General features: G+C 49.5%; 1 protein-coding gene across 1 annotated transcript; it reads right to left on the minus strand.

Moving 5' to 3' along the window:
* Window positions 1-10,973: 10,973 nt before the first annotated feature.
* LOC144270553 (transforming growth factor beta activator LRRC32-like) lies at window positions 10,974-16,924 on the minus strand. Its single transcript, XM_077827095.1, has 2 exons — window positions 16,781-16,924; window positions 10,974-14,778 (listed from the first exon to the last, which is right to left on the minus strand). The coding sequence occupies exons 1-2, from the start codon at window positions 16,898-16,900 to the stop codon at window positions 12,784-12,786; spliced, it is 2,115 nt and encodes a 704-aa protein (XP_077683221.1). The 5' UTR covers window positions 16,901-16,924; the 3' UTR covers window positions 10,974-12,783.
* Window positions 16,925-20,165: the final 3,241 nt, after the last annotated feature.

Consider the following 20,165-nt stretch of genomic DNA (forward strand, 5'->3'; position numbering starts at 1 on the left):
TATGCAAAGGCAGGCTTAGCAAAATACCACATCTGTGCAGAATGTGAACTACTCATGCAGCTTCCTCTACCACAAATCCTGGGTGTCGAGAGGAGCCTAGCTGTGGGGTTCATTAACTGAATAGGTACAGGGACAAGGGACACTTGACTCTTAACAGCAGCTACCACTTGAGAACATGACAGAGCAGCAATTTCCCAGCAGGTGCTGCGATGGGATTTCTGGGCAATGGGAAGCCACTGCCTCATCTATCTAGCTCTGAGCTCTTTGTGCTCCTGGCAGGCCCCACACTGAACACTTGAGAAGTGGGTGTGAGAAGAATTCCATGCATTCAGAGGGAGGGAGCAGGACTCTCAGCAGGATGAGACAGGAAGGAGAACCCCCCTAAGCCTTCAGGAAAGTAGCACTTAGGATGCTAAGTGGCAGGTGACTCACCCTCACCAGCCATGCATTGTGACCCTTGCTCCTTGGTTTATCTGGTTCTCAGAGAAACTCCAGGGGATCTTTATGACCAGAAATGGGTTTGACTATCCTGGGCTGCATACAAACTGACAGGGCCCCAGAGGGACCTAACACCTTCCCCCAGCCTGCAGCATAAGGCCCCAACCAATACAAACACCAAATGCAGGGCCCTGACAGACAACTTCAGGATGCTCCTAAACACCCTCAGCCATACAGACTCCTCCTGCCCCTTAGCACTGACCTTACTAATGTGGGAGATGTTGGTGCCTCTCAGTCTAGTGGCCAGGTGTCCACACTGATAAACCCCTCCACAATTGGCTCTAACTGGCCTCTTTGCACCTCAGCAGACAGACCACAGAGATGGAGCTCAGGGCAGCCTGAGGCATGTTGGTGAGGTGAGCATGGGAAGGTTGCACTGCAGCTGCCTGGGCTGGACCCACTGTGTGGAGAGCCCCTATTTGTCCCTTTTTCACCAGCATGCATGTTGCTAATCTGCAATAGAGTTGACTCCCTGGTACCTGTGAGACCCCCTCTTCCATTCTCCAGGCTCTCTGCTTCTTGCTCCAGCTGAGGATCCTCTCCCCACCCCATATTCAAAGCTCTCCCACTGCCCCACTTCCCCAGCTGATGGGGGAAGGGACAGTGCAGTGAGAATAGTCCCTTCCCCCCTCCATACACCCAAGCACAGGCTCCCCCTCAGCTCCCCTCCTTTTCTATTCCCCCATTCACTCCACCTTTATGACCACCATAAACCTCTTCACATCTCCTTTTCAATGAGGCTGTAAAGCATGAACTGGTGACCTGAGGACTCCAGACCATGCTGTCACCAGAATAGATGGGTTCCTAACCCTTTGGCAGTGGGGCGGCTGATATCCCAGACATGCAGCGGGGCCTGGTGTCTGTGGCAAGCGTAACTGCACATCAGTCTGTCCAGGGGTCAGCTCCTGAGAGTTCAGTCGCCACAGGCAGGAATGCCCACAGGAGGCATTAGGTGCATCTGGTCAGGAGTCCAGGTGTAAATTTTTTCAGTTCTGGCTTGGAGATGATTGAACTAGGGAGAGAAAAGGTGGGTTTGCGCAAGTTTGGCCCAAGATAGGGGAGAAATCTCGTGACAACAGCTCACCAAAATTTGGTGCTGTTGAATTTACATCCCAACTCCAGCCCTGATTTGGCCTACCTCCAGAACCCGCCCAAACAGACTACAGAACCAAATACCAGCCTAATGGCTCATTATCTTGAATTATGAAAAAGCTAGCTCCTAAGAACCCTCTACAGTCACAATCTCAGAGACCATATGAAAATATAAGGTGAGGGTACCATCTAGTGGGGGACATAGTCACATACCCAGGTTTCCAAGATGTTCTGTACTGTGGCCTGCAGAACATCAATAAAGGCAAAATGAGAGTCCAGTTGGTACCCATCAGTTGGGCCTTCCCACTTTCATTGAACTCCTGCATTCAGCGCTGGCATTGGCAGATGGCAATTTATGGCATAAAATAATTTTTTTAGTTGGTGCATTAAAACTGGAGGCAGAGCTCCTGTCCAGAGCCCATTCCAGGAGGCACAGAAATAAGAATGTGTGTACACAGAGCATTGGATAGTGCCCTACATTTGAGGATCTCAACATGCTCTGTATATAATAGATATGCCTCAGTACAGCTAAGACATATTTATATCCCTTTATCAATTCAGGTGATTCTGTCCCCAACATGGTACTGATCCCAGAGTCCCTTCCAGGGGGCACAAGGACCCCATTCCAGTTTGTCTCCTCCCACAGGGTAGACAGAGAATCTGTTCTTGGAGTCATCCTCTACCTGTCCTTGGTACAAACTGCCTTAGCTAGCTAGTGCTTGTCACCCAAGAGTCAGAGTGTGAGAGATCCCAGACTGGCATTCTGTGCCCCATTGCCCTGGATTGATACCTGTTTGCTGCATCCTGGCCCAGATACACCCAATCATTGTTTGGGTTCAGTTCACCCAGACAGCCCTGGGTATGGCTGGTACTTTACACTGGCAACTTGGCAAACCCAAGAATCTAAAATCAAGTAATTGGTAGGCAAATCTATTAAAATCCCAAAGCACTCAAATATCAAAGCCAGTGAGAGTTTGAAAGGGAGAGGGAGAGGCGAGTTGGTGGGTATGATAGGCAGGTACTTATGCATCTGACACTGAGGAGCCAGCCTTGCTGTCAGTGTTACTGAGGGGATGGAGTACGGCAGAAGTTTGAAGCAGCCAGCATGCAGCATTTTGTCTGTCTGACCCCTGACCTCATTGAAGCCTGCAATGCAGCAATATATTGCCTCTGTGGCACAATGGATAGCGCATTGGACTTCTAGATCAATGACAGATGAAGTCATTCAAAGGTTGTGGGTTTGAGTCCCACCAGAGCCATATTTTGGTGGTTGGACTAGATGACCTCCTGAGGTCCCTTCCAACCCTGATCTTCAATGAACATCAGAGCAGGTAAAAACATTTACTCATCTCTGCTGTGACTGGATGGGAGAGGGGCTTTGCTTCATGTTAGTAGCAGATCAAACACAAGTCTCAGAGTCACACCATTTCCACAGGCAATTCTAGAAACACAGGACTGACCCCGAAGGACCAAACTTTCCTACCAGGTCAAAGGAGCAACATTTCATTACTTTGTTTTGATTGGATTAAAAGGTCCAGCAGAAGAAATGGCTGCCTGATGCCTTGGGCTCTGATCACACCTGTCCAGTGGTTGGTGGCTATGGAAGAGAAGCCCAGCAAGAAGCAGATGTAGCAATGAGCAGAGTATATACGCTGCAGGAAGATCTGGATAATGGGGTTTAGTAGAAGCCAGGAGTAGCCAGTAGCAAAAGCCACCAGAAACCAAAATGGGGGCACAGTGGTTTGTTATTATTTTACAGGACATTGTCCTGGGTGTGAATTGTCCCAACCACAGAACAGGATCCTCTCCTGGAATAAGTTCATGTGGAGGCCCTGTGGGTACACGCACAGTATGACACAGACAGACACAGGATGGGGTTGGTTGTTATGATCAGGAGGCTTCACGGAGCAGGAGGACTCTTCAAAGTTGTTTGCACAAGTTGAGTAAAGGAGTTTGCGGCCTGGCTGGGAAGCGCTCCCAAGTGGTAACGCTGTCAGTTTGCTGGGAATTAAGGATAAGATTGGAACAGGGTGTAGAGCCTGGCTCTGAGCCGCTGTGAGTTAGGAGAAGCAGAAATATTACTACAGCTGAGCACTCACACAGCACTGCACTAACATCAGCTAATTCACATTCGCATGTGCCCCTGGAGACCCAGTGGTTGCCATTAGGGGCAACATTTGCAGATAGACATGGCACAGCGCTAGCCGAGACAGGGTAGTTTTTCATAGGCTTGGAAAAAACTGCAGTCACTGGTTACTGTGCAGGAGCCATTGGCAAATGCTGCCTGTTTAATGGCATACCGTGAAGATCACTATTACCTTCCCTTACTCACTGTTGGGGAAAATAAGGGAAAGAAGGTAAGTGCCAAGCTCCCATAACAAGTCATAACAAGCATCTGGGTTAGAATTCAGAAGCTGCTGGCTCAGTTCAGGTGCTGAGCTGTTCCCAAGCTCAGTCCACTGGAACATGCTGCCTCCTAAAAAGGCAACTTTGTGGGTCACCCCCTTTGCATATGAGTCTTGCAATGACCGGCTAACAGACAAGGGCTTCCTTTTAAAGCAAACACCATTCTTCAGTTGAGGTCACTTCCTCTTTCCAACCTGAGCCAGAGAGTGAACAAAGGGTAAGTGCTAAAAATACCCAGTCCACTTCCGTGTCACACTCCATCCTGAGAAGGGTTTTCCCAGGTCAGGAGGGAGGCTTCACTTTCCTACATAGACTCTTCAGAAAGGTTTTTTTTTTTTTGGGTGGGGGGAGGGAATGTCATGGAGAAAGTGAAATGGAGCCACAGTAACCACTGCCACCCACCAGGGTGGCTGGTGTTGTTCTTGTGACCGGTCCGTGTGTCATGTGTGGAGGAGTGGAAGAGCCTGTATAAATGGATAAAAAGCAGGAAGGGAACACTTGGACAATATGACTATTTCCAAACCAGCCAGTTCTGGATAACATGTCTAGGGAGTCAGCAGACAGACTGTCTCCCTGGGGAAATCTTGTAGGAAGGACAGCAGAGGGATCCAGGCAAACTGCAACCCATCACTGGGCTTGTCTATGCACAGAAGTTGCACCCATTCCATTAATCCAGTGCCACATCACACCTTGTTAAACTGGCCAAACTTCTGTATGCAGGGCAGGTCTCTGTAACTGCCATCCTGAGTGAAAGGGCAGAGGAATAGAGAGAGAGGAAAAGGTCATGAAATACCTAGACATTAAGGGAACTGTGAGCATTAACTAAACAGCATCGAGGGGGCCACAGAGAGAGCTTGCTAGGGAAACTTGGTTGCTTCTGTGATAGGACGATGGAGCTGTGTTCATCCAAGGATTTGATAATAGCTTTCATGAAATCTTCGCTGATACATTAATTAAATTGGCTTGGATAGGAAGACCAGAACAAAGGATGATGGAAAAAGGGCAACTATTGGAGTCAGGGGCCCTTCAGGGCCCTGCATTACTCTGGCACGCACCACTGGCTTGCTTGGTGCTTCTCACCAAAATACAGGTCACAGCTGCCAACATCCATGGGCTGCCTTACACACATGAGGCAATGGGGAGACCTGTACAGTGTTGCCCAAGAGTAGGGAAAAAGAGGTGTTTTGCTGGGAGTCCTTCTCCCATCCAGCAGACAGAAGGAAAATGGGGATGGAGAGAAGAGAGAGCCCCTACCCCTTGGTGGCCGGAGGGAGGCTGCTGGTGGTATTTGATGACTATCTTGTCCTAGGACATTTAATAGCTGAGGATTGTGTGTTGCAATGACGTAAAGCCACCAACGCTCCAGAAGTATCAGGCTGTCATGTGGTGGTGACTCTTCCATCTGCAGCACTGTTCAGGAGTGAGGCAGTTCCCCCTAGTTCAGTCAAATCCTTAGGTGGGTGTGGGGGTGTCTGCATACACTTTGCATCACACTAGGGACAAGTACCTACTTCCCCCTCCTAGAGCTCCTCACTGAGGGGATAGGTGACCCAGGGTAGAAGAGATTGTAGGCAACATTCCAGGAGGGAGGGGCTGCCTCTCCCTCAGGGCCAGGCCTCCTTCCTCTTTCTGGTTTGCTGGCTGAACTCGTGGCTTCACCACAGAAAAGATACTAAGAAGTGGGCCGTGGGAGGCAGTCACCTGCCAGAACCGGCCCATAATAAGTGAACTCACGAAGGGACTAACTCAGACAGCGCAATTATAGCCCTGAGCTCACCCAGACTACAGTAACAGCAATGCCTCCTCCCATGGGCTAGGCACTGAAGGGCAGGGGGTCTGTCCCCAGCACCAGCTGGAGAGGCTGGAGCAGTTTGTAATGCCACTCTGTTAGGGATTCCAAAGGGCTGGGACACTGTTACAGAGACAGCGCTTCGCACGCCCCTGAGACCATGCCCACTTACAGCAGCACAATCCATAGTTTGGGCTACCTGGCTGGTTGCATCTCCAGGCTCCCACCCATCTCCTTTCATGGAAGCTCAGCAGGTAGGATCCAGACAGGGAAAACATGCTAATGTAACAAGAAAAATTTCACTTCTGCTTTTCCTGGACCATCAGGCTGGTACAGTGTGAGTGAGGGAGATTTTAGACACACCAGGAGGGAGATTCTAAAAGGAGACTGCAAAGGAGGAGAGACTTGCAAATTGCCTTCATGTCGCTCTACAGTGAGGAAATCTCCCTCTCACCAAGATGCCGCACTGGCTGGGCTGTGGCAGGTTCTAGTCCCTACTGAGCCCCATCACAGAGGAAGGAAGTGCCATGAACAAAAAACCCAGCACCTCTAATTAGAAAAAGCTGTCAGGGGAGTTTTGCTGAGTCACACAGAACAAGCAAGCGGTATTAAGAGATAGTGGAAAGGAGTGGCAGCAGGGACCACAGCAATGGGTGCCAGTGTAAACGAGAAGGAAAGAGAGTCTCTTTTCCATATATAGGGCATGCAGTGGGGCCCACTGAGCTCTGAGGAGGGAGAGCAAATGCATGGTATGGCAGGTTCTTCTGTCTAATGCACAGAACAAGCATCACCTTACCTAGAAATGCTTAGAAAACCTCAATTTCCCTCAGGAGGAGAAACAGAGTAAAAATAGAGGGAAAAGTTTATGAGCTTCTTTTGCAAAGATCCTTCCACCCAGAACATAGTGTAAAAGTCTCCCACTTGCCTTAGTTACCCAGCCTCCAACACCACCCTCCCTCACCGGCTGCACAGGGGACAGGAGGCTCACTTAGGCCTTGTCTTCATGAGGAAAAAAGGTGCGTTCTTGAATTAACTAGCATGGGATAAAATCCTAGAGAAGATAAGGCAGTTTATGGTTTCACATGAGCTAGCAGGTTGAGTTAGACTATGAGGGAGCCTTGGGTTTACCGTGACCTGTTCACGTGCGTTAATACTACAGCTGCCTTGTCCTCACTAGGATTTTACCTCCTGCTCATTAACTTGAGTTAAGAACAGAACACACCTTTTTCCTAGTGAAGACACAGCTGTAGTGTCTGTGAAATGTTCAGTGGCCACAGCACTATATAAACCCTCGGGATTATGGGAAAACATTCTTCCCGCCCTGTCTTCCCCTTAGATGCTGTGCTTGACACACTGAGGAACAGAGAACAAATAATCTCCAGCCTTTGGAAGCTGCTTCTTGCATCTTTATGAGGACTGGAGCAGGATGGACATCCGAAAGGCAGCTTTGGGCACAAAGGCAGCATCGAGACTTTTGTATGTGTTTGCAGCCAGTCACCTTTAATACAGAAGTGCATCTAATGAAGACTAGAGGGCCCAGCATGCAATGCTCCAGTTCAATTCAAGTGACCATCCACTCAGATTGAAAGGGAGGCATACTGGGGTCTGTAGACTCCCTGGGCTGCCCTTTCATATTAAAGGTGAAGGTGCCTGTAACTGGTTCCATTTTACGTTGCCAGCACGCATAGTTCTTGGGTACCAGGTGAATTACTAAGGGCATGGCTACACTTGCAGAAGTAGAGCGTCAGGAGTTAAACCAGGCCTTGGAGACCGCAGCAGGGAAAGCGCTGCCGTGTGTTCGCACTGTCAGCTGCAAACGCAGTGATGTGGCCACATTTGCGGCACTTGCAGCGGCATTGGGAGCGGTGCATTATGGGCAGCTATTCCACAGAGCACCTCTTCCCATTCTGGTGCTGTGGCTTGTGGGAAGGGGGTGGGGGAATATGGGGCATCCTGGGTCCTGTCCCAATGCCCCGTGATGCATCACTTCACATCCCTGTGCTTCCATCCACATTTGGCACCATCTTTCAACGGTTTTTGTACTGTGTGCTCTGTCTTCCCTTTCGGTCTGTGGGAATGGATTCCGAACTGCTGAGGAATATGCTGATGGATCTCGCCAGCACATCATGGATTGCAGTCAAGTTACTCCTTACGCTACCAAGTGACAGCGAAGAGTCCGAGGATGATGTCGAATTGGAGATTGGTCCTGCTTTGAGCAGGGAGTTGGACTAGATGACCTCCTGAGGTCCCTTCCAACCCTGAGATTCTATTGATTCTATGATGACGACACAAGATTGCTTGTGGCATTTACGGACATGCTCACCACAGTGGAACGCCGCGTTTGGGCTCGGGAAACAAGCACTGAGTGGTGGGATCACATCATCATGCAAGTCTGGGATGACGAGCAGTGGCTGCAGAACTTTTGGATGAGGAAAGCCACTTTCATGGGAGTGTGTGCTGAGCTCACCCCTACCCTGTGGCGCAAGGACATGAGATTGAGAGCTGCCCTGCTGGTGGAGAAGCGCGGGGCTATTGCAGTCTGGAAGCTGGCAAATCCAGACAGCTACCGATTGGTCGCTAACTAGTTTGGAGTGGGAAAGTCGACTGCTGGAATTGTGCTGATGCAAATTTGCAGGACCATTAATTGCATCCTGCTCAGAACAACCGTGACTCTGGGCAATGTGCGTGACATTGTGGCTGGCTTTGTACAAATGGGTTTTCCTAACTGTGGAGGGGCAATAGATGGGACGCATATTCCAATTCTGGCACCAGACCACCTAGCCTCCAAGGACATAAATCGGAAGGGGTATTTCTTGATAGTTCTCCAAGCACTTGTGGATCATCATGTGTGATTCATGGACATTAACGCAGGCTGATCCGGAAAGGTGCATGATGCACGCATCTTTTGGAACACAGGCCTGTTCAGGAAGCTACAAGCCGGGACTTTCTTCCCAGACCAGAAGATCACCGTAGCGGAAGTCAAAATTCTTATTGTGATCCTTGGAGACCTGGCTTACCCTTTAATATCATGTCTCATGAAACCCTACACAGGGAGCCTTGACAACAGCAAGGAGTGTTCAACAACAGGCTGAGTTGGTACAATGACCGTTGAGTGTGCTTTTGACCATTTAAAGGGCTGCTGGTGCTGTCTGTTTGGGAAGCTGGACCTGGCCAATGACAACATCCTCATGGTTATAGCTGCATTCTGTACCCTCCATAACATTTGTGAAGGGAAGTGTGAAAGCTTCACTCAGGCATGGACCTTACTAGGACAAGGAACACAGTAGCTTTGCCAAGGAACCTGTGCAAGTGGATTGCCCAGCTTCTGCATGAGACCTTTGATGAGATCACTGAGGTCAATTACTGCATTGTGAGAGAGCACATCAACGCCCTTTTCCGCATCTAGACATGCATGCAGCCCTAACCCTCCTCACCCCAAGAGCCCACACTGAACAACTTCCTTCCCAAAATAAAAGCCACTTACCAGGCACCTCCTCTGCTATTTGTTCTTCCTCAAACACTGTCTGCTGCTACTGGCTACCTTCCTCCTGGCTTGAAAACAGCTCCTGGCTGTATGCGTATTGGGATGCCGGGCCGTCCTCTGGCTCTGGGCCCCCCTCCTCCTCAGCACCCTCGCTCCCGCTTTCCTCCTTCTGCCTTGTTGAACTCTGAGCTGCTAAGGCCTCTGGTGCTCTTCGGAGTGGAGGTGGGGTCGCCCCCAAGTATTGTGTCCAGCTCTTTGTAGAAACGGCAGGTCGCAGGGGCAGCACTGGAGCGGCAATTTGCCTCTCAGGCTTTGCGGTAGGCGTTCTGCAGCTCCTGCACTGCAGAGTGTCCCGGTCATGGCCTCTTTCCATCATGGCCCTTGATATCTGCCTGTAGGTATCATATTTCCTACTGCTGGAGCGCAGCTGGGACTGGACAGCTTCCTCCCCGCAAACACTGATGAGGTTCAGCACCTTTCCATTGCTCCATACTGGGGATCGCCTGGCGCATGGAGGCATGGTCACCTGGAAAGATGCACTGAGAGCACTACACGCCTGGCTGAGCAAACAGGAAGGGGAATTTCAAAATTCCCAGAGAATTTAAAGGACAGGTCTGACATTTGGTCACCTGAGGTCAGAACAGTTGAGTTCAAAGTGATGATCAGAGTGGCTAGAACAGGCATTGTGGGACACTTCTGGAGGCCGATCAGAGCGCATTAATGGACCAGGGCATCCATACTGGTCCCACGGCGCTCCAGCCAGGGCGCAGCAAGCTTTATGCTTCTCGTGGAAGTAGATTACCAGGGGCGCTCCAGCCATGGAGTCCAGTCGCTCTACATGCCTTGCCAGTGTGAACACCTCAGGAGTTAGGGTGCCCGGGGCTGATTTAATGTGCTCTAACTTGCAAATGTAGCCAAGGCCTAACAAAGCTCTCAGTGGGGCACAGCAGGGCTGTCCTGGTTTAGAGTGCATGGAATGTACAACACTGAAGGCTTCTTCATGGGGGCAGGGGAAGGTGATGATGAATAAACCCTGTGAAGGTCAAGTCAGCATACTGTGGAATGCATGGAAAGTACAGCCTCGTATGTGGTTTAAATGAGGAACACTACTAACCAAGAGGCCACCCAAAATGCACATTTACAGCTTCAAAAACACCTGTCATAAAACAACAGCACCTGGGGCTTTGTTTATCATGAAACACCCTCTGAAGTAACCATGCCCTGGATATGCAGAGGGCATCCATCCCTCTCTCCCTTACCTTCTCTTGCATGACAATCACAGCTCTTGGGAGCAGCCAGATTGCTTATATAGCCCCAGTGGTGCGTGCACAGTGCTCTCCAGACAAATAAGAAAATACATCCCTGTCCTAAGGAGCTTCTAATGTACATGAGAAGGATAAATCCATAGACAACAACAGAGCCTGGTGGGTAGGGAGGGAAGCACAGTGGAATAGAGACCAGCATAATCTCATGGCCTATCTTGGCCACAGCACCCTTCTGGATCAAAGAGAGTCTGAACTGAACATGGAAACATGGGCTCAGCTCCATCCAATGAGATAGGCATAGAATCCCATTCATTCGGAAAGTCGGTTTGTCACAGCACGTAAGGCAGTAGTCGCAGACGTACAGACACAACGCAGGTGGCGGGGGAGTGGGAGGTAGAGGGCAGCACCTTCTTTAGAGCAAAGTGTCCTTTATTTTACAATGAATCATTTAATGACAATTCATGAATAATTTAAACCTTTTCCAAACCCCACTCACTCTGCGGTACTCTGCAGCCCCAGACATGTGTAGAGCTCGACTTGTAAACATTCCTGGGTGTTGCACTCAGTGTCAGGCTGGCTGGGGTGACAGAGACTAGAACTGAGGAACCCTGAAAAGCAATGGGTTTTGTCACAGCAAGCCTGGCAGCGAATGAATGTGTCTGAGCTCAAGCACAACTCCCACGATGCTAATGATTGTTTCTCTTTGGCTTCCTGAGTCCCAGAAGGAGTAACCTGGCGGCTAGAGAGCTGTAGTACCACAGTACCTCAGTACCACAGGAGCAGAGTCCCCTACTCGCCAGGCCCTGCTCAGCACCTCAGCTTCAGGACTCTGCTCCTGCAGCATCTTTTAAATTGATTGCTGATTATCTGGGGAGTGTGAGCACCAAAGGTGAGAGCGTTACTGGTTAGAACAGTGACTGGGAGCTCTTTGCCTTGATGACTTCCATGGGTGGGGGGGGGGGGCAGCTTTCCCTGGAGCTAGACAGCCCAATTGCGCTCTCCTGTCATTGTGGAAGATGTCAGCCTGTCACAGCCACTGCAGGCTTATGACGAGTTTAGAAATGGTGGCTTGGCTGTCCTAGTTCAAGCTCTGCCTGCACGCTGACCTGAAAAGCTTAGGGGTTTTGACTACAGAGAGGCAGAGAATTTTCAACTCGGGTTCTTTTTGTTGAGGTAGAATCATTCCTATCACAATGGCCAAGAACATGGCAAGCCACCCTCAGGCACACTCTGCACTGCTCAGAGCCACTTAGAAGCATCAACTCAGCACAAAGGTTTGGATGAAAGTTCAAGGGACAGGAGTGTCAACAAAGGGGAGAGTCACGTTTTTAAACAACATCCTGGGATTCTACAGAAATCACCCTCTCCCCCTTCCCCACAACGCCATTTCTGATACTGTAAGCTGTTGTGTTTTGGGCCCTTACAGGAGAATACACTACAGATTTGTTTACACGTCAAGTGCTACAGCCAAACAGCTGCTGTAGTGGAGACACTCACTACAGTGATGGAAAGGTTTTTTCTGTTGCTGCGGTAAATCCCCTCCTTTGAGAGGCGGTTGCTAGATGAATTTTTCTGAGGACCTAGCAGTGTCTACATCAGGGTTTAGCTCAGCTTAACTAAATCTCCCAGGGTGTGAACTTTTCACACCTCTGAGCACTGTAGCTAGGTTGACCTGTTTTAAGTGTAGACCAGGCCTAAAACTTCCTTACAAGGGGCGTTTCACATGACTCTGCAGCCCTCATATTGCAGGGGGGAAAGAAGGGGTGGGGGGCTTCTTGTTTACTAGGTTGACACTAAGAAGTATTTAATTTGCCTATTGAAAAGCCAAGTGACAACTCCTGGAGAATGCTGAACAACAGTTCTGTAGAATAACAATTCTGTTGCTGTGGAGATAACTATCTGCTCACAAACAGAAGAGGGTGGGTTCAGCTGTGAAGCAGGAGGGGGAGATCCCTGAAACAAGGTTGCTGCTCTTTGAATGGCAGGAAACCCGTGAGGGAATTCTTTGTAAATACAACAATATTTCCACGGCTCCCACAATGAGCAGTTATCCCTTGCACACACAAAAAAACAGTATGGAGAGATGGTCCATGGAGGCTACAGCATGTGTCTAAGCTGCTTGCATCAGGAGGGAGCACAGAATATTGATTTGATTTTGAATGTTTTATTGTCTTGTTTGTGAAGCCTTTAATAGTGAGGGGCAGGTGCCTAAAATACAATAAATATTATTCTCCCTCTCCTGCCCCGTACTATACTTCTGTAACTCTGTCTGTTACAATCTCTTCAGTTCTCTTTTCCTTATTTGGATGATAAGGAATGGGGTCCACCCTGTTGCTTGTGAAGCTCAGATACTTTGACAGCTTCTGATTCTTTTTCAGATGACAGAACATCCCGCAGCTGAGAAACAGAAAGCAAAGAGTGATCACCACCACCAATACCATCAGGTAGTGATTTCCTATCTGATGAGGACAAAGCCACGTGGGCTTGTTGGCTATCTTAGCTGAGAAGTTCCTGTTCTTGTCCTGATAAGAGCACAGAGTTTCATTCAGATCCAACACCCTCACACGGGCAGCTTGTAGAATTTCCAGCCAGCTCAGTGCACAACAGCTAAAGGGATTGCCAGCAACGTTCAGATGATTGAGGCTGCTGGACCATCTCATGGTGGCAGGTTTCTCTAAGGCCTGGAGGTTGTTGTTGCGAATGTTCAGGTTTTCCAGTGGAGAGCAGACCAGGTCTGGGGGCAAAAGACTCAACTTGTTGTCTGACATGTCCAACTTTTTCAGCATCTTCAGACAAGGGAACTCTGTCTTTTTATTGTCCATCTGGTTTCCTCTCAGAGAGAGCTTCTGCAAGGAGAATTCCAGACCCTCCAGAGCTCCTTTTGGCATGAACAAGTCTTCATTCTCAGACAGATCCAGGGAGACCAAAGAGGTTTGGTTGAACATGAAAGGATATAGCCTCACAATGTTGTTCCTACGTAAACTCAGATACTTCAGCTGAGGTATGTCACAGAAGGATGTACAGTTACCTCTTTGAGCTGAGTTATGACCTATTGGTATCTCTCTTCTATTAGCATTCTGGCTCTCACAAGGCTGGAGGCTGTTAGAACCAAGGTCAAGTGTTTCCAGTTTGGGCAGAATACCAAAAAACCACTGTGGCAAGGAATGAATGAAATTGCCTTGAAGATCCAATGATTGCACTGACAGAAAGGCATTGTCATGCATCATGCCTGGCTCCTTGCTTTTCGTATCACCAGGAGGTGACTCCACAGCGATATTATGGAGACAGTTCTTAGCCATATTGAGATTCTGGAGGGAGCTCAGATTGTGAAGGAAAGTAACTGGGAACAAATACAACAGGTTACTGCTGAGATCTAAGTCAGTTATCTTTGACAGTCCAGCTGCTGCATTGTAAATATTCAAGGATATGTTAGGTCTTGCCATCTCATCATACCACAGTCTGAACTCTGCTGTATTGGTGGAACTTGGTGCCAAAGAGACCATGGCATTATCAGAGAGGTTTAAGTGTGTGAGGCGATGCACCTTGGGGAGCTCTGGAAAGTAAATCAGTTTGTTATGACTCAGATCTAGCACCTGAAGCTGGTACTGCTCCTTTCTCTCCTCTGTAACAAAGAACTCCAGGGCATTGTAGCTGAGATTTAAAACTTGCAGCTGTGTGAGGCTGAAGCCCGAGATACAGTGAAGGGAATTCATGGCTAAATTCACCACCTTTAGACTTACCAGAGCCTCAAAAGTGCCTTCCTCTATTTCCATGATGTAGTTGTTGTTAAGGTTGATCTCTCTTAGCTGTTGAGTTCCCTGGAAGATGCTCCCTGGCAGCCTGGTCATCTTGTTCCAGGATAGATCCAGTTTCTTTAAAGAGGTGAGATTGCTGAAGTACCAGGCTGCCATATCACTGTCCAAATTATTTGCCGAAAGGTCCAGGACCTTTAGATTCCTCAGTGACCCGAAGGCTCTTCCATTGGTGAAGTAATTCCTATCAAGGTGGTTTGCAGCTAGGAGCAGAGAGTGAAGATGAGTTAGATGAGTCAGGGCCATTTCTGACACAGTTGCCAACTGGTTGAAATGCATGTTGAGGTGCTCTAGCTGCCCTAACTTTGATGTGCAGCTTTCCGTCAGGTTTTGGATGAAGTTGTCAGAGAGGTCGAGCTGCTTAACCCCAGGGCCAAGCTTCTCTGGAAATGTGCGGAGGCCAAGACCTTGGCATGAGACCTGAACTGAGCTCTATGGAGAAACAAGGAAAGCCATCAATGAGAGTGAAGGAGCTCAGCCCACACCTCATTTCAAACCTGGCTCCTCTCCTATCACACACACACACCTTACTGCTGTTTGGAATTTTACTAGAAATCCTCAGACACAAGCACGCGCTCCCCTTAGGCAAGTACTTTCGACGTGGCGGGCTGAGATGAAGGCATAAGCGCCTTCACACACAGTTTCTAGCATAATCACAAATCTGACCTTGTGAGTGGGAAGCTCTTTCAGAGCTGTAGGGGGTTCTTTGTGACCTGGCTTTCTGAGGTACAGTGGGGGCCGGAACTCAGAGCCGTCCCTTGGGTACGGCGAATCGTGGTGACCGTTCCAGGCCCCGTGCTTTGGGGGCCCCTGCAGGCGGGACCGATTGGGTGGCGAGGTCAGTCCCAGAAGTGACAGATTTGTCACTTCCGCAGTGGGCCCCACATCCTCCTAGGGAGGGCCCTGCTGACACTATTACCTTCAGAGAAGCCCCTGAAGAAGCTCAGGTTATTGGTTTGCGCTGCTGAAACCCTCCAGACTGGGTGACACAGATGCACCTATGCTGGGCCAGCAGATCACAGCTTAGAGTCAATGAAGGAACCACACAGCACCTCTGCTCCCTCGCCTGAACAAAAATAAGGCACGAGGGAGGCAGACAGCTCCTGACTGCTAGGTCAGCACTGTTCATTGGCTGATCTCAGGTACCATCATCACCATCCTTTTCCCTTCACCGGCAAGGGTCTGTGTCACACTCACTGGGCTGCAGAAGGGTATGAGACTGTGTGGAGTCTGACAGCTGCATCCCAGAGCTTAGGCTGCAGTGGGGTGCGTGTCCTGATGGCTCCTCTGTGCCATGTGCCTCTCCCCCAAGCACAGCCCTCAGTCAGGCACATATCCAAGGAGGGGACAGGGAGAGAAGAATAGTTCCCATTGGGAACTGCCTCGTCATTTCTTATCCCACAATGAGAAACCTCAATCCTCTGGCAGCCACAGTCCTCCCTCAAGTGTCAAGTGATCCATCCCACCTCCTCTAACCACAGCCTATCACTTAGCGAGCGGAAAAAGACACAGCCAGGGGGTGTGATCAAACCAGGAGGCAGTGCCATGACCTCTGTCCCTTGTTTTCAAGCTGAAGTTTGTCATTCACTTGAGTGACTGGCTGGGAGCGAGCTCCAGCTTTAGCACCTGGCCATGAAGAAAAAAAGATGTCTAGGGGTTAGTGCTCTCACTGTCACTGGAGAGACTGGGTTTGAGTTCAGGCCCATGTTCCCTGGCTCTCCAGGCCAAGACAGCCGGGGAGTAGAAGCTGGGTGGGTATAAGGGGAGGAGAAAGCCATCGATCTCATTGCTTATTGGGGCCCAGACGGTCTCCTCCTCTCTCTGCTCTGTCCCCCACATTCTAATTCTAGAGATCTGGTGTTTCACCAACTGGTCCCCAAAGGGGAGCCACCCCGGAGATCAGTCACAGAAAAGTGGGGGAGGAACAGACAATACAGGGTGACAAGATGTGTTCAGGGTATTTAGCGTTTCCTGGCCCCATACATACAAGTGCTGTGTCAAGCCTCACTCAGACACATGGTATCCAAAAAGCTGCCCAAGACAGTGTCTGTCTGGTAGAAACTGCTGAAGATGAGGGGTAACGATATCTCAGGGTGACAAAATGAAAGCACCTGGGTACAAGGCTAATGGTGAAAGGGGGGAGATTACAAGGCAGAGGTGGGGGGAGAGAGGCTTGAAGACAAAGTCTGAAAGTCCTTGAGGCAGAGAGAGACAAGAAAGTGTAAGAGAGGGGACATTAAAAAGACAGGCTATTGAAGAGGAGGTGGCTGCTAGGCTGAGGTGGTCAGAGTTTTGGGGGAAGATTTTCAAAATCTGGTTTTAAACTTTTAGTATCACAGCAGGGTATGAGCACAACCAGCAGTTCCTGTCTGAGACCCACCGGGGGCATTGTTTGGCTATTAAATCACAAAGGATCCTGGGCAATTAGCCTTACCTGCTGGCATGGCAGAGGGTTTGGGCTCACCTCCGCACTAGGCTGGGCTTTGAGAACAGATGGGAGCAGCCAGAGCAGCAAATATCCTCTTTCAGCCAGCCGGTGTTCTGACAGAAACATGATGGGCTCCAGGAGCAAGCAGCCCCTTCCCACTGCTTCTGTGCTCTCATCTGGGCTAAGGGAGAGAAAGACTTCTATATAAATAGGCTCCAGCGAGGGCTTGGGGAAGGAGATAGTGTGTGGGAGTCCCAGCTACGGTAGTGGGAAAATAAAGATATAAGCCTCTGACGGGGAAAAACAGTATATGAAGCCACAAAGGAAAGAGAAACTAGGGAACAAGGGGTGGAGATGCCACTACACATACTTCCAGGTGATCATTTGAAACTATAAAGGAAATAAATATCAGCAAAATGGAGCCGATAAGGCCCAGGGAAGGAGAGGAGTTTTTGTGGGTATTCCCCAGTTTGGAAACCACACTGTTGTCCAAAGGGTTTGTCCTAGGGTCTTATCTGCAGCCACCTCCTGCTGTGCTCTGGGTCAGAACTCACAGCTAAGCCTGGTTTCAGAGTAACAGCCGTGTTAGTCTGTATTCGCAAAAAGAAAAGGAGTCCTTGTGGCACCTTGGAGACTAACCAATTTATCTGAGCATGAGCTTTCGTGAGCTACAGCTCACTTCATCAGATGCATACCGTGGAAACTGCAGCAGACTTTATATATACACAGAGAATATGAAACAATACCTCCTCCCACCCCACTGTCCTGCTGGTAATAGCTTATCTAAAGTGAGCATCAGGTTAGGCCATTTCCAGCACAAATCCAGGTTTTCTCACCCTCCACCCCCCCACACAAATTCACTCTCCTGCTGGTGATAGCCCATCTTGGAGAGTGGTCAGTTTGGATGAGCTATTACCAGCAGGAGAGTGAGTCTGTGTGTGTATGGGGGTGGGTTTTTGGAGGGGGGTGAGGGAGTGAGAGAACCTGGATTTGTGCAGGAAATGGCCTAACTTCATTATCATGCACATTGTGTAAAGAGTTGTCACTTTGGATGGGCTATCACCAGCAGGAGAGTGAATTTGTGTGGGGGGGTGGAGGGTGAGAAAACCTGGATTTGTGCTGGAAATGGCCTAACCTGATGCTCACTTTAGATAAGCTATTACCAGCAGGACAGTGGGGTGGGAGGAGGTATTGTTTCATATTCTCTGTGTATATATAAAGTCTGCTGCAGTTTCCAAGGTATGCATCTGATGAAGTGAGCTGTAGCTCACGAAAGCTCATGCTCAAATAAATTGGTTAGTCTCTAAGGTGCCACAAGGACTCCTTTTCTTTTAGCTAAGCCTGGTTAGCTTGGATAGGGGATCCCAAGCGAGCAATTAGACACTGTAGGAAATGCTGGGCTCAGGCTAGCACCTAAGACCAGATGGTGCCACCAGGCAAAATGTAAACTGGAAGAGTAGGGCCCCCTTTGCTGCCCAAGCTGGAATAGTCACAGGTGGGAGGTGCTAGACATTTGAGGGGAATCAAATCCCTTTCTGTGGTGATAAACAGCACTGGAGTCATTGTTCAGCACTACTGGCCATGCCTTCCTCCATGAGATGAGGGGGAGATGAGGCAGGAGTGAGCCTGGAGAGGGAATTCCCTTCTCCCTCTCTGGGCTACTGCAGCTCATGCAGAGGGAAATTTTACAACAACACCTGACCCTTTGCTGGGGAGCGAATGCACCAAGGGTTTTACCATCCAGCTCCCATGAATGAATCACCCAGCACAGTCCTGAGGTGAAGTCCAGCTCACACCCTCAAGAGGGGTTTCCTGCACCTGGAGTATCCCATGGGCTCCACTGGTGCTTCTGCTAGGGGGTGCCCAGTCTCCCACAGCCCATGGGCTACTTCTATTCCCAGGATCAGAGAAGCCTCCCAAAGGGATGGGGGATGGAGCCTCCCTGAGCTACAGGAAAAGGGAGGTGAGGGCAGAAGAGATGGGCTCAGAGAGGTAACCCGTTTAAACCCCTGGCATTCCACCTTTCCCTCACCCCCAGACAGTAACAAATGTACCAAGAGGGGAACATGCCCAACCCAACCACACAGCTCTGAGCAGCAGCAGCCAGCAAGAGCCTTTCACCTCCAGCATAGGGCGCAGTGCACAGAGAACAGAAGCCATCACTGGGGTGAGTGAGCAATGAGTCTGCCGTCTCAGTCCAGGGCTCTGTGAATAGGTGTTCACAACATCCCCTCACCCCCAGTTAGCCCCAAACTGAATGGGCCACAGAAAATGACCGCCTGTCTTTCCCTGGACAGGGTGCAACAGGCATGGGCAGGAGCCAGGGGTATATGTGGGTGATGGGAACGGGAACTTGTGCTGCCACTGCCCACTGCATTATCACCATGCCTTCCTCCTGGGCCCCTAATGGTGTGAAGCATGGCTGGAAGATGATTGCCTGGTATTTACACTGCACTGGGGGAGAAAGGGGAGAGAGAGGGGATTTTCCTATGACAGCCTCATATTTAGGGTGACCAGATGTCTCGTTTTTATAGAGACAGTCCCATTTTTTGGGACTTTTTCTTATATAGGCATCTATTACCCCCACCCCATCCCGTTTTTTCACAGTTGCTATCTGGTCACCCTACTCATAGTAGCTCCCCCAATACCAGCATATCTCAAAAAAGAATTTTTCTGTGGTCACATATCCAGGGCCACTCTGCCACCTACTGGTTGGTCCATACATGTCACAACAAGAATGTTTGGCTGCTGGGACAGTTCATGGGATATTTTGCTAAGTGGACTTTTTTTGTTTGTTTGGCTCAATGCTGTTGACTCTTCATTCCTTTCCTGCAGCAGGCTGCACCGCCACTACCCAGTTTGCACAAGAGCTTTTATATTGTGGGAAAGCTCTCTGTTTCTTATGGTTCAGGTCTCAAGCAAAATGCAGTGCTGAGGGTCAGATGCACCTCAGTGAATAAACTGGGCTCTTGGGGTGAGTAGAGAATCCTGTGGAAGTTCTAGTCTCTGGACTGGAAAACCAGGTACAATGCTTTAAACCCATCTTCTTGGTCAGTCCTCACCGGGTGCAGAGCCCCTGAAGGCAACAGCTCTTCTAAACCTTGCTTGTTCATATTGATTCTATTGAAGGCCTGGGTTTCAGGCTATGAAGGCAAACACAGACCTTAGAGAGAGCAAGCCTTTATTGTTCTTTAGAGACAACCAAAAGATGTCACAAAATGTTTACAGCTCCAAAAAACATGGAATCTCCATTTAGGGAGACACTGGCCTGCAGCTCTCTAGCTCACCTCCTCCATCCAGCTTCACCATCCCTAGCAAGGAGCTGAGGAGCGGGAAGGGAGTACAGGGAAGGGAACAAAGTTAATCTCTCTCCTAGTATGGGTGACCTAAC

This window comes from Eretmochelys imbricata, chromosome 9, assembly GCF_965152235.1.
Source record: "Eretmochelys imbricata isolate rEreImb1 chromosome 9, rEreImb1.hap1, whole genome shotgun sequence".
Classification (NCBI taxonomy): Eukaryota; Metazoa; Chordata; order Testudines; family Cheloniidae; genus Eretmochelys; species Eretmochelys imbricata.

Coding starts and splice junctions, on each gene's coding strand:
- LOC144270553 (XM_077827095.1), bottom strand. CDS start 16,900: ATGTTTCTGTCAGAACACCGGCTGGCTGAAAGAGGATATTTGCTGCTC. Junction 14,779..16,780: donor ACCCTCTGCCATGCCAGCAG/GTAAGGCTAATT, acceptor GTTTCTCCATAG/AGCTCAGTTCAGGTCTCATG.